At 43.0% G+C, this 14,932-nt stretch overlaps 2 protein-coding genes across 3 annotated transcripts; both read right to left on the bottom strand.

The window, feature by feature from the left end:
* LOC124000254 (transmembrane protein 11, mitochondrial) lies at positions 1–2,924 on the bottom strand. Its single transcript, XM_046306501.1, has 3 exons — positions 2,906–2,924; positions 2,385–2,454; positions 1–1,007 (listed from the first exon to the last, which is right to left on the bottom strand). The coding sequence occupies exons 1-3, from the start codon at positions 2,907–2,909 to the stop codon at positions 491–493; spliced, it is 591 nt and encodes a 196-aa protein (XP_046162457.1). The 5' UTR covers positions 2,910–2,924; the 3' UTR covers positions 1–490.
* A 286-nt stretch (positions 2,925–3,210) lies between these two features.
* Positions 3,211–6,445, bottom strand: natd1. 2 transcript variants are annotated; one of them, XM_046306503.1, is made up of 3 exons: positions 6,171–6,445; positions 5,292–5,410; positions 3,211–4,575 (listed from the first exon to the last, which is right to left on the bottom strand). In XM_046306503.1, the coding sequence occupies exons 1-3, from the start codon at positions 6,292–6,294 to the stop codon at positions 4,456–4,458; spliced, it is 363 nt and encodes a 120-aa protein (XP_046162459.1). In that variant the 5' UTR covers positions 6,295–6,445; the 3' UTR covers positions 3,211–4,455. The 2 variants fall into 2 exon arrangements, with proteins under 2 accessions (XP_046162459.1, XP_046162460.1); XM_046306504.1 differs by having other exon boundaries at positions 6,198–6,442.
* Positions 6,446–14,932: the final 8,487 nt, after the last annotated feature.

Here is a 14,932-nt window from a genome sequence, read left to right as displayed (position 1 = left end):
TGAGAGTTTGAAATATCCTAATGTTTAATGAAAGGGTGACATACTGATCAGCAAGAAAGGGGTACAGTAAAACTACAAGGAATAGACATGTTGGTAATACTTAAGCCTGTCCGTTTCAACTGCAACACAATTCAGTCTAAATCTTTTTACTTAGCTACCCTTGTGCCCTAACTTAGTGTATTGAGAGGGGTACAGGGATTGGGAAGAGGCGCAAGGGTACCATATGGATAAGTGCACTGGTGATGTCACTTACAAGTAAAGAAAATAAGGGAAAAATAATTCCTTCTAGTTTGAACTCTATCCCTCTGATCCATCAAACAGCCCAAAAGTAAGCGCCCGTGGAAGTGAGGTGGGGTGGAGGGGGTTAGGGGCAAACTCTCGACTCAGCACATGGCTTCCACTTGGCTTACTACTGGGTGGATTCTTTTCCTGCTATATTTTTTTTTATTTGATTTTTTATTTGATTTGTTTAACCCTCTTCAGAGTATGCTCATACTACATAGAGTTCGTAGATCTTCTTGGCGCAGTAGGCCAGGGCGGCCAGCGCTATCGTGTTGTGGAGTCTCTTTCTGTGGATGTCGTCCCTGCGCACCAGAACCACTGGCGTGGAGGTGGTGAGTGTGTGCAGGGGCAGCCGCGAGAGTTTTTGGCTATCGTACTCCACCTGGTACTTGCAGCAGGGATCGAACTGCCAGGAGATTCCGTAGAGGGTGGAGCAGGCCACGCTGAGGGCACCAGCGGGCAGTGCCACGTAGCGCGAGTACTCAGGCGGCAGCGAGAGCGGCGTCAGGAGGCAGGCGGTGCCCGACAGGACGGCCGTCTTGTGCAGGCAGTTGCCCACGGCGATCCAGCGGGCCGTCTCGTCGCCAATGCGTGTGGGCTCGATCACAATGTACTTGTACTGGGCCTCCAGTGCCTGCTCCAGCTCATACTCAAACTGGTCCTGCGCATTCTCCCCGTTGTAGATCTCGTGAACGATGTAGCAGTCCGTTGCCGCCATCACTCCCCTGTGTACAGAGAGAGATGAGATAATGAGGGAGAGAGGGGATTAGAAAGTAGATGGAAAAGGAAGAGAATCACAATATTAAATTCCCAAATATTTTCCAAGCTTCATAGCAATTGTGCAGCTTCAGGGCCTAAGGCATGTGGTTGCACCAGTTTTTAATGATGTACAGATGAGTACCACTTGTGAAGAAATAAGGGGAACAACTACTTTTACAAAAAAATTTTTTTTTACATTATAGTCCATGACCTTGATATCAGTTTAGTGCACAACACCAGTTTTTTCAGCCCACTGTGGTAAAAACTTTTGTGAAACTTTGACATGTGTTGCCTGTGCATGTTTGACATAAATAAGAGCTGTTGAATCAAAGGGAAAGTAGGGTATTTTCTCATGTTTAGAATTCTCAACAGTCACTCAAGTTGTTTGTTAGTAATAAGCTATGGTGATAAATAAAGTTACTACCCTGGCCAATTGTGCGCCGGCCTATGGGACTCTCAATCACGGCCAGATGTGATACAGCCTGGATACGAACCAGGGACTGTGCCTGGGAACGTTAACGTAGCTATGGACAATATAAACAATATGCAGGAGAAATGTAGCTATATGTAGCTATATCAAGTGGAAATAACTCACGTATAAAACTCGAATCTCTCACTTTGCAAACATTTTGCCACGCGCAAGAGCGCTAGCTAGCTCCCCAACAAGATTAACACGGCATGCTAAATAAGGCTGTGTTCGTAAATTCACCCTGGCTGAGTCAGACACCCCAGAGCGAATATACGAACGCACCCGTCAAGTAGCTAACTGTTAGCTAGCTAACGTAAATAAAACTCTGGATTAGCGAGCATGTTGATCATTCACAACTTTCAAAATTCCAGTAACATCTATATTGGCTACGTATAACATGGGAGCTGCTGCTGTGCTGTATTGGATGCAGCTTTGCATAACGGCAGTTCATAATGTTACATTGGTCAGCTCTACCGCTATTTGGAAGCTAGCTGTTCTGAAAAGTAGCTACTACATAAATTACAAGCGGCGAGTAAAACGTTAGTATTGTGTTATACGACCGATATGTTTGATATGCGCTAGTATATCTACTTTGTAACGTTACGGCATGTTTTCACACTATTTTAGTTGGGATGGCTAACCTATCCAGAACGTGACTTTGAAGCTTTGATGAACAGGCTATTGAGGTTAGCGACGATAGCAAACATGCTAATCAAAACATCACATGAGCAATTATGGAGGAAGGAATTCGGGAGTGACAGCTGCATTTTGCTTTTAAAGGCCATATGTTGGAATAGTGAACGTGTAGGTATCATAAAACATACCTTGTACACAAAAAATAGTCGTGATATGGCAATGATTGAGTCAAACTGACCTCTCCCTGTTGACTGGGACACCGCGCCTCCTTCCCAACGACGCCATCTTGGAGAACCAATATACGACTGCTGTGGACGCAGTGCAAGCTAGGATGTGTAGTGTATGTTATACTTGCAATACACTGCGAGGACGACTTAATGTACTTTGTCGTACTACATTTACCATAATTAATTGAATGCATGTAGGACGTACCACTCATTATTTATACCATGTAAATGTAGAGGTCAGTTTAATTTACTACACTAGTACATTTGGACGTAAACTGTAATACAAAATGTTTAACACAAATGCGGAAAATGCTGCCTACACATCATGTTTATGTTTTGTAACAGTTGAGAAATGACCAATCACAAGCAAGGAAAACACTATGGGACTCAAGAGTAGGATAAACCTATAGCCAGGTTGCGCAGCAGGTAAATTGTTCCACTAGCTATTATGGGCTACACTCACACTTCAATGCAACGGACTGTCACACTGAAGTGGGGGTGATATTTACCTGCCTCAGGTTTCTATACTTACCCATATTGTGTCCTGTCCTATCCAAGCTTCTCTAGTGAGTTGATATCTGGCTTATCACACACACGGTGTAGAACACTAGACTGGGAAGTGTGTTGTAACCCTGTGCCAAGCCAGTGCAAACCACAGTAACATGTGCAATCCATTAGTATGCTCCCTGCCTCCCTTGTCAATAGATTCATTGCATAAAGTGCACCTTTAAAATGTTATCACCTTGGTATTCTGCAGCTCAGAGGTGAAGTATACTAGGAAACTACTTTAAAATGTATAAAGGCACTTCTAAATGATTGTAAATCAATGTTTCAATGGTTAGTCAAATAAGGTATTATTTAATTTAAAACAAGAGAGACATGGAAAATAATCAGACTGTCTGCAGACTTTATACCCATCTCTGTCAGACAGTAGGCCTACAGAGCCATCCCCTGAAGACTGTGTCAACAGTTTTACTGCCTTCCTGACCAGTATGCATTCAGTCACCTAGTAAATAGTACATCTCACCTAGGTCAAAGCCAGAGAGAATCCCTACTGTAGTTTAAGATACTCAGCAAATGAAAAATACAACCTGTTACTTGATATTGGAATTTTGTTTTCTGTTTTCTTAAGCCATGCTTGTAAACTGTATAGAGAAAATGCCACACAAGATTTAAACTGTAGTAGAACAGCCCTGAATTAGTGCTTTTACAGACAGTAGAAGATTACCCCCACGGTCAATGAAGGTTCTATGGCAATGTCTCATGTCAGATAGCACAGCAGCTTCCTGTACAGTAACATTTAAGGTGAAGGGTAGGCCTACTGAAGAGTGGTTGTCCTGATTAACATGGGGACAGATAGTCTTGGGCAGCATAGCAGGAATAGAGGGAAGTGCCTCACCAGCCTACGACAGGCTGACTGCATGTAGGGGATATAGCCTGCAAGTTGATGGTCTAAAGTAAATCAGGTGTGGTCCACCCTCCTGGAAAGCTATTGTATGTGCACACTATTGTGCCAATGCTGCTCTAACACACCTGATTCAGCTAATCAAGGTCCTGATGAACAGCTGTTTGTCTTGATGGTTTTGACGAGAGGACAAACATCCTGAATGATCAGGATTGCATTCCACTCCAGAAAGCTGTTCCTTTCCTCCTGCCGTTGTTCACTCCTCTTCAAATGACCAGCCAAGACAGGATAAGTGAAAGCAATACGGCCAAAGTGTGATGAGACATTGCTTCTTACAGTACAAAAACAGGAATCCAGCATACAGTCTTGCCACTGTATATAATAAGACAGCAAGACTCTACAACATTCTTTTTTTCTTTACACACACACACACACTGATGTCCATTCCCATGGAGGACAGGCCATGAGTAATGTCAATGGCACTCAGACAGTTCCTCTACCACTGCTCTCCAACAGGGAGTCTTTATGTCTGTAGAGATAGCTATAGTATGGTTTCCCTCTCCCTTACACCCCCCACCCCAAAAAAAAAACATCGCACAAAGTCCTCCAAACCGAAAGCATGAAGCCATGCTTTCTACCTCAGTCTCTCTCCCTCTCCACTCCTCTCTGTCATGGGGTCACATGGGGTGGATGTGCTCTAGGTATTGAGGTTGGGGATTCTCTTTGACGTATTTCTGGATGTACCAGCAGGTAAGGTGAGCCTTCAGATCCTCTTCCACCACAAAATCCATGGCCGCCTGCAATCAACAGGAGTTTAGGAGTTGTTTTGTAGCTTGAGTTTACAAAGTAACTGTCTGTGTCACTCTGGTTTTATTTTAATACATGCAGTAATCAGGGACTGCAGATAAAAGGTGAGACACTTGCACTATTATATTTGATATAAAAACACAGATCTTCAAACAAACCATGTTAATTTCCTTCTTCCTCTTATCTCTACCATAACTGTTCCCTTGATATTACCCACCAGCGCTCTGAGCTGATCTGGCTAAGCACTGCCTAGACTGAATAAACAGGCCAATGCTTGGATTTTCAGAATTACAAGCAACATTCATATTGCCATGCAGCTGTTATAAAGATAACTAGATGGGAGAGTCCAAAATGTCCAATTAAAGCAGTTTATCAGCTGACAGCTTAGGAAACTGTATTTACTGTCTCTTACTGGGTTAAAGAGGTACAAAGACTTCTCTCCATACACAGAGTGAGCTACACAGATCCAGATTGCAAGAAGGTCCTCCTGCAGAATTGTTATAGCAAATGATGGGTAGCATTTATGAGTTGTTTCTGGACAAGGACATGGGCTCAAATGCCTAACCAGTAATATTGAGACCTATGGACTCCCATTGCTTATCTGAAAGGCACAGATAAATGTTAAAAAGATCTAGGGACATAATAGGAGTGAGGGTGTATTTTGCATTGGGCTATGGTTCCATTCCATATTGTCAGACAGTCGAACCTTGGCCAGGTGCTTGGCAATGCCTCTCCCTCTGTAGGCATCTGGAACCTCCGTATGCTGCAGGTCCACAGTCTTCTTCCCAACATACTCGTACAAGAGGACCGCACGGTCATGAGAGCCTGGAACCAAAGAGAAAAGGGTTACCTTTTAAAAAAAAGAAGGTTTAAATGTAACCTTTATTTAACTAGGCAAGTCAAATTCTTATTCACAATGACAGCCTACCAGGGAACAGTGGGTTCATAACTGCCTTGTTCAGGGGCAGAATGACAGCTTGGGGATTCGATCCAGCAACCTTTCGGTTAGTGGCCCAACGCTCTAGGCTACCTGCCGCTCCGAATTTAAAAGGGTGCAATTATATGCTAAATAAGTAGGGCTTACACCTTGCACGACTATTAAAAATGTATGTACACATCAGTCTGATTCTCCATCAGACCTCAAATAAAGATCTATCAAAGATAGGGATGCGGGCAGATAAATGAGGAATTGGGTTTTTAGAGAAAGTTAAGCAGATTCTCTCAAATCAGAAGTTTTTTTTTTGAGCGAATGTGCATGCACAAACTAGCAAACTAACTGAGAAGAACAACAACACCATGTTAGATGCGTGACCGCAAGAGCATTCAATTCAACCGCTCAATGCCAGGAAGCTAAGAATTTTCCCAGTTGGCTAATGCTACAAATCCTTGGCTATGCCACTTGAGTTCTAGCTAGTAGCGTTTTGTCCGTTTGTTTACAACAACCATTGGGAACAAGTACGTTCCTTATCTAAATCCCAGTACGATTGCAATCAGGTAAGACTCTTTTGCGCTATGAAAAAGTTGGTTAGCTAACTAGTTTAACCACAATCTTTGGTAAACAATTGATAAAAGGAAAAACACGTACGATTTCGCGTAGCTAACGTTACATTACCATTTAGTCGTATGGTAAACTGTCGCTTCTTTTTATCGTGTTCTACTGTTATCGGAGTGTTGATTTCGGGGACATTCATCTGTGTAGCCTGGGCCATGGTCTTTCGTCTTCCTTTCGCCAAAACGTATTTGATTGAGGTGAAATGGATCTCAAAGCGATTAAATCATATCCACCTCAAACTCAGAAGAATCAATATCCAGCAAAACACTCCATCATCCTCCAAGGAAGTCTACTGTAGATCACATGGTCTGAGCGGACCAATGATTGCTGCGATTCTTCGTTTGAGAATGGCCGTGTTCCAGGCCGTCTACATTGTAGTTGAGATGCGCATAATCCGTTTATTTTGTCATCAATAATCAGTTAATGTATCACATATTCATGGGATTCATTCGATCAAGGTTAAACACTTGGCTTAATTCAACATTTGCAGATATCTGACAAACACACACATGAGAAGCGCTTACCAAGAAAAACTTTAACCTAACAATTTCACAACAACTACCTTCTACACACAAGTGTAAATGAATGAATAAGAATATGTACATAAAGAAAATATATGAATGAGTGATAGTATAGAACGGCATAGGCAAGATGCAGTGGATGGTATAGAGTATAGTTGTTTAAAGTGGCTAGTGATACATTTATTACATCAATTTTTTCGTTATTAAAGTGGCTGGAGTTGAGTTAGTATGTTGGTGTAGCCAATGTGAAATGGCTAGCTATTTAGAGGTGGTGCGAGCTAGTGGCGTTTCAATCGGTGACGTCACTTGGTCTGAGACCTTGCGGTAGTGGTTCTTCACCACTCTGTCTGTGTGGGTGGACCATTTCAGTTTGTCCGTGATGTGTATGCCGAGGAACTTAAAACTTTCTACACTCTCCACTACTGTCCCGTCAATGTGGATAGGGGGGTGCTCCCTCTGCTGTTTCCTGAAGTCCACAATCATCTCCTTTGTTTGGTTGACGTTGAGTGTGAGGTTATTTTCTTGACACCATACTCCGAGGGCCGTCTCGTCGTTGTTGGTAATCAAGCCTACTACCGCTGTAGTGTCGTCTGCCAACTTGATGATTGAGTTGGAGGCGTGCATGGTCACGCAGTCGTGGGTGAACAGGGAGTACAGGAGAGGGCTCAGAACGCACCTTTGTGGGGCCCCAGTGTTGAGGATCAGCGGGTTGGATATGTTGTTACCTACCCTCACCACCTGGGGGCGGCCTGTCAGGAAGTCCATGACCCAGTTGCACAGGGCAGGGTCGAGACCCCCATGAGCTATAGTCGATGAACAGCATTCTCACATAGGTATTCCTCTTGTCCAGATGGATTCGGGCAGTGTGCAGTGTGATTGTGATTGAGTCATCTGTGGCTCTGTTGGGACGGTAAGCAAATTGGAGTGGGTCTAGGGTGTCAGGTAGGGTGGAGGTGATATGGTCCTTGACTAGTCTCTCAAAGCACTTCATGATGACGGAAGTGAGTGCTACGGGGCGGTAGTCATTTAGCTCAGTTACCTTGGCTTTCTTGGGAACAGGAACAATGGTGGCCCTCTTGAAGCATGTGGGGACAGCAGACTGGGATAAGGATTGATTGAATATGTCCGTAATCACACCAGCCAGCTGGTCTGTGCATGCTCTGAGGGGATGCCGTCTGGGCCTGCAGCCTTGCAAGGGTTGACACGTTTAACTGTTTGCTCACGTCGGCTGCAGTGAAGGAGAGCCCACAGGTTTTTGAAAGCGGGCCGTGTCAGAAACAGACAATCATATAATATAAGTCATAAATATCAGATTCCCTGTTTGTTTCAAAACCAACTTTATAAAGAGTTTTTATAAATAGGTTATATTTGACTCAAAATTCCATGATGTACAGTGAGGCGTTGGCAGAATAGATGGATGCACTTCAATGCATTTCTTGCTAGTCCCAAAATATTGCTATCGGGTTGTAAATCACAGGTGGCCTGGTACATTGTTTGCTGCCGCCACCCATTCGTGATGCACTGTTTCAGTTTCAAATGACTCAATATTTTGAACAAAAACTGACAACTGTAACTAAGGCTGGGAGTGTCAATACAATCAAACTAACAAGGGCAATGATCACAAGTCAATCATAATGTGGCTAATAGGCTAGCATACGTGTCAAACACAAGGCCCGCCGTCCGAATTAGACACACATAAGCGAGTATAAATGAGTCAACAGTTGAGTCATCTACTTTATGAAATCACAGCCTGATGCACTTGTATAGTTAATTCAACTTCAACTGCGCTGCTTTCGTGTGTCCTGTTTACTGAGCTTTAGTGGAGGGAAAGTGTACAGACACATGCCACAGTCCTGGCTAGGCTAGTAAAAATGTTGCAGCCTGGCTTCGGTTTTTAAAGCTTGACAATGAATAACCAAAAAACAAAACCTGCAACAAAACACCATTCAAAAGAGAAACATGTAGGCCTGTTACAGCAACATTTGAGCAGTAGCCTAGGTTGGCTACTCAACTACAATACATTTTGAGTGCACCATACAGCAATGATGCATTCAACCGCACCAATGATCCATGCAGTGCAAAAAAATGAAAAACATGTTTTAAGTTGAAATGTTACAACAACCTATAGCTACTTTTTTCGTTATTTGGAGTTATTAAATACTTTTTAATTTGGGTCACAGCACATCATGCACATTTGCAAGCATAGCAGCAAAGGCTGGGCAAATATTATTGATCTATTTTGTTTTAATATGTGAAATTGCTATATACAGCTGACTTAACTGTAGTACAAACAGAGTTTGGAACTCTATTCCACATCAAGTGGAATGCAAACTGTAAAATAAGATATAAAAACAGATAAAAATACACTTATGGAACAATGTGGACTGTGAAGAAAAGACACACACAGATGCATGCGCACGCTCACTCTACATACACGTAGGTATGGTGGTATTATAAATGTATTGTAGCTATGTAGTGGTGTAATAATGTTATGTACGGTTTTATTACATTTGAGTTTTTGTCTTAATTTGTTTGGACCCCAGGAAGAGAAGCAGCTAATGGGGATCTTTAACCTTAAGAGTCTATTAACTCACCCGTGCTTCAATCTAGGTAACAAAATACAAAAAGCTCCATCAAAATCTGTCAATTTAAGCTATATATATCAGTAGTTTTGCGTGGGCCGATTGTCAATCCACCGCATCCGCCTATGTCGGCCTTCTGCATCTGCGGTGGAAGGTGACGGTTGTTAGACCATGAGACATCCCGAAAATCGGTCATCTCACAAACACGTCTGTAGCGTCCTAATGGGCCCCACTGTGGAAAGGGGAGACTCTCACTAACTCAATGGTCTTCTCTGTTTTGCTCGTCTTAAGGTAACCCATACAAATGAATGGCTTACCTTCCTCCCTGCGCTTTGTAGCCATAGAACATGTTCAAATTTCGCCAAGATGTGGCATAATATGTAAACTAAAACAAAGAGAGGCTTTCTGGCAGTAGTCATTAGGCACTGTGGATCCTCAGGGCTAAACTATGATTTTTCACTGTCCTCATCTCTATAATGTTGCCTTGATTTTTTGGGTCTCTGTCTCCGGATTCACAGATACCCAAATATCACTTATGTAAATTTTGACACGGCCTATTGATTAACGAGACACATTTTCTTATTATTAGTATTATTAGGTGCAACAATTGTTTATTTACCTTGAAACATATTGTCATTATTTTCTTACATTATTGTGTCTCAATGGGCCACTAGGCTATGAATAGGAGCTAAGTGCAATGGTCAGGTCACTGTGAAGAAGACGTCCGCTTGACGTCGTAACGTCAGTCGCCTGTTCGACACCTTGTACAGATGTGGAGGCTGCTGAGGGGAGGAAGGCTCATAATAATGGCTGAAATGGAGTGTAATGGCGTGAATGGAACGATATCAAACACAAGCCCTTCTCATGATTTTTGTCATTGTTATTGAGAACCTCTCCTTTCCTTTGTTTGCTGAAGCGCGAAGGCTTCAGCAAACTGAAGCTTAGTGCTAACACCGAGGCAGAAACCAAACCATGGCAAATCAAAAAACAATATACAGTACATGTGATGCAAATATGTCAGAATATCACAAATTGGTGTATCAAATCCAGTTTTCCTGCATAGACTATAGAGTAGACAATCACCGAACGCAATTAAGATCTATATCGCTCTTTTAAAACAAAATGACTTCATAGGACTTCATTGTTATCCAAACTAACGGGTTGAAGTTTTCTGTTGTTGCAGATGATCAGATATTCAGGTAGGGCCTAGTGACCATTTACCATTCACACTGTCATACAGGGTGAGGGGGTCACCACCGATGGTCTCCGGTGGCCCAATAAGACCTGGTGAGGCAACAGTAGACTTCCCTGTCAGCACATGCGCCTCACTGAAGTACAGGTACTCTTCATCAGCCAAGCCCCTCCACAGCTTCTCTGTCCCATGCACGCTGGCCTTTTTTCACATTTCGTTACGTCACAGCCTTATTGTAAAATGGATTTAAAAAACCCTCAATACCCCATAACGACAAAGCAAAATAGGTATTTAGACATTTTAGAAAATGTAGATAAAAAAACCCAACCTGAAATAAGGTCCTTCTGTAGCTCAGTTGGTAGAGCATGGCGCTTGTAACGCCAGGGTAGTGGGTTCGATCCCCGGGACCACCCATACGTAGAATGTATGCACACATGACTGTAAGTCGCTTTGGATAAAAGCGTCTGCTAAATGGCATATATTATTATTATATTATTATATATTATTATTATTATTATATATTATTATATTATTATATATTATTATTATTATTATTATATTATATTATTATTATTATATATATTATTATTATATTATAAATATCACATAAGTATTCAGAACCTTTACTCAGCACTTTGTTGAAGCACCTTTCCCAGTGATTAAAGCATCAAGTCTTCTTGGGTATGACGCTACCACGCTTGGCACATCTGTATTTGGGGAGTTTTGCCCATTGTTCTCTGTAGATTGAACTACCAACGAAACATTAAAAAATTGTAATATCTTATGCTTCACGGAGACGTGGCTGAACGACTACACTATCAATATACAGCTGGCTGGTTATAACTAGTAAATAGTAGCCGACAGCAAAGTGTATTTAAATAATTAATTGGTTAACTTCTGCTAGTTAGTTTTTGATACCATGTGGGTTTTAGCTTGCTTGAGCCTGCTACCATACATGTTTCATTTTAAAACATGTATCTTACAAAGGAGTTGTTTAATCTAACTGCTTAACTATGTATCTGTACATGGAATTGTATTTGTTTTTTTTGCACATTTTTTTCTAATCTTAACAGGAAAATGCCACGGGCACTATCTGATGTGTAGAGACATTGCACTGCAGCTAATGTAGAAGGAAATTATGTGTACATTTGCAAATACTGTGCCAAATCATATGTGAAGAATGCAACAAAGATGCAGAATCATCTGGCAATGTCCATAAAGTTCCCCCAGCACTCGCTCACAACAAGCAACCTCTGACAAAAGTCCCTCTACTTCTATTCGAGGTGAAAATAATGAATCAGACACCTTAACGATAGCAACAGCTCGCTCCAGCAATCATACGTTTTTTTGACTCAATGGAGGAACGTAGTCAGAGAAATACTGATGGATGTCTTGCTCGAGCTGTATATGCAACTGGTTCACCTCTGATGCTCACAGGCAATGTGTATTGGAAGAGATTTCTTCTTTTTAAAAATTGTACCCCTTTTTCTCCCCAATTTCGTGGTATCCAATTGTTTTTAGTAGCTACTATCTTGTCTCATCGCTACAACTCCCGTACGGGCTCGGTAGAGACGAAGGTTGAAAGTCATGCGTCCTCCGATACACAACCCAACCAAGACCTGTAAGTAATATGGATATTGTCAAGAAACCAGACAAGCTACGGATATGCATTGATCCTAAACATCTCAACCGGGCTCTGTGACGTTCACATTACATTATGATCACGTTGGAGAATGTTCTTTACAAGCTCCCGAAGGCCAGAGTCTTCACGCTCATGGACGCCAGAGATGCCTTCCTGCAGTGCAAGCTCAACGAGCCCAGCAGCTACATGACTACCTTTTGGACACCCTGGGGCAGGAAGAGGTGGTTGAAGCTCTGTGGAAGAGATGGTTGGTGTCTCTGTGGCTCCAGATGTGTATCAGCGGAAACGGCACAAGCTGTTGATGGGGACTCAGTGGCATGGAACCCATAGCAGATGACATCCTCATAGTGGGCTGTGGGGACAGTGATGAGGAGGCAGAATGTGACCATGACGCCAAGCTGCTGGCCCTGATGGTCAGATGCAGACAGGTCAAGCTAAGGCTAAGTATAAAAAAGCTTCAGTTGAAAGTGCCAGATGTCCGCTTACATGGGCACATCTTGTCCTCCACCAGATTGAATGCGGATCCTGAAAAAGTGAAGGCTGTCTTTGAAATCCCCCCCCCCATCTGTCATGAAGGCAGTGCAGCACTCCTGTCATGATTCAGAGTGACTCAAGCCAGTATAGACTTGGCTGTTGCCTCGTGCAGGAGGGCCAGCCTGTGGCATTCGCCTCTCTGGCACTCACTCCAACAGAGTAGAACTATGCCCAGATAGAGAAGGAGTGCCTCAGCATTGTTGCATGCCAACGCTTCCACCACTACCTGTACGGGCGCGACAATATTACCGCAGATCACAAGCCCCTTATTGCTATATTCAGCAAGCCTCTCCTGAATGCCCCTAAACGACTGCAGAGCATGCTACTGGCCCAACAAAACTACAACCTCAAGGTGGTGTATAAGCCAGGGCCAGAGATGTATGTGAGTGACACGCTCAGCAGGGCTGCATCAGGCACACGCTCTATGCATGAACAACACGCAGTGTGCAGCTTACAAACAGAGCAAGTGGATGTTGAACACATCAACCAAGCTGACTACCTCAATGTTACGGATCAGCGCCTTATACAAATCAGACAGCACATAGACAGGGACGAGCAACTCCAGGAATTGAGGTCTGTGATTCTGATGGGCTGGCACCCCAATTCTCCGGATTTGAGTTCTGAAAATTTGCTGCAGAATGGGAATTCGAGCACGTCACCTCATCACCACGACACCCAGAAGCTAATGGGAAGGCGGAGTCGGCAGTCAAAATCGCAAAGAACCTCTGCAAAAAAGCTCTACGAGAGGGCAAAGATGCCTGGAAAGCAATCCTGCAGTGGCGCAATACCCCGACAGAAGGCAAGGAAAGCAGCCCGGCCCAGCGCCTCATGGCACGGCGCTTAAGCCAGCACTCTCCTGGAGCCATGTGTGGTGACAGACGTGCTGGTAAAGTTACTTCACAGAAGACAGGTTTCCATGTTCATCTACGACAATTCAGCAAAACACTTACCTGAGCTCAGGGTGGGTGAAACGGTGCCAATGAAGCCACTACCAGGGGACCGGACGGGCCTCTGGAGACTCGGACCCTGGGTACAGAAAGTGGCACCACGCTCCTACTTGGTCGAAGTGAATGAATCACTGTACCGTCGTAACAGGGTTTACCTTCGGATTGCTGAGCCAGCGTCTACTCAGAACCCTGATGGTCATAGGGGTCGCATGACAAAAGATGGAACCCCAGCAAGTCACATGGGGCTGAGGCACAGGGGGAAGAGCCAGGGGATCACAGGTCTGCCGCTCCCTCACCCATCAATACTCCCCTTAGACAGTCAGGTGACACGCCTGTGCGGGAACCCGCAGTCCTCGCAGACAAGCCCCCTGTCTTTTCACGCTGCGGGCGTCTTTCCCAGCCACCAAAAATAATTCAATCGGTAGGATTCCCATTAGGGATTGTTGACAGACAGAGATAAAAGTGAAGAGAGTATCAAAATGTGTTAAGTTCTTACTTGAACAGTTTAGTTTTCTTTTCATGTTGGAAATTATTACTAGGTTTGTTTTGTTCGGGAATTGACAGCTCCTGTCCTATTTTATAAAAAGGAGATGTTATGGGTGTAAGATGGCACAGTGATGCCATCTGTTGGTAAATGTTAATTGCTGCAACTCCGGTGTTTTGCAATGTACTGAACAAGAATGTTACTCTCAATGCTTCTGTCTTGTCATTTAATAACATTCAAACGAAGATGGGCTAATAGGGGCACTGTTTCTCTCGCTCGGATGCTTTCTCTAGTGAAATTACATCCAGCCTCTTGCGAATTGAAGGACAGTTATGAAACACAGAGACAGGAAATATTTTTTAAAAAATTGTAATGTTTTGCTTGGTATTTTTTTGGGGGGAAGCATGGTTTCCCTTGGCCTCGTGAATACACGCCACTGTTGAAAGCAAGTCTAAAAAGCGGTATATCTGTTCTATGTGTGCTATTTATATGCTTCCCGTTCTTAAGTTTTGTTTTTGCGTCTTTTACGTTCAAACAGCTGAAAGTACAATACTTTTGGTTAAGGGAAATCAATTTCACAGCGGTTTAGATGGTACAATGATTCTATACTTGCTTGTTTTGTCACAAACTGAAATGAGGCAAACTATTCGAATTTTAGCAACCAGGAAATGGCGTAGCGATTTCTACATAGTGCAACTTTGAAGGAAACCAGTGAAAGTTATCAGAAAGAAGAAACTTAAAAACGCCCCCTTTTGTATGCAAAGAAATACGCACTCAAATAGGCTTACAAAACAATACTAATAGTTTGAAGTATGCACACTGTAAGAAAGTGTTCATACCCGTTGCAAGTGTAGGCCTATTCCTTCCAATAATAAATAATAAATAATAATTTT

Source organism: Oncorhynchus gorbuscha, linkage group LG16, assembly GCF_021184085.1.
Source record: "Oncorhynchus gorbuscha isolate QuinsamMale2020 ecotype Even-year linkage group LG16, OgorEven_v1.0, whole genome shotgun sequence".
Taxonomy (NCBI): Eukaryota; Metazoa; Chordata; class Actinopteri; order Salmoniformes; family Salmonidae; genus Oncorhynchus; species Oncorhynchus gorbuscha.
Note: the sequence above shows the minus strand (reverse complement) of the source record. Positions and strands in the feature narration are given on the sequence as shown.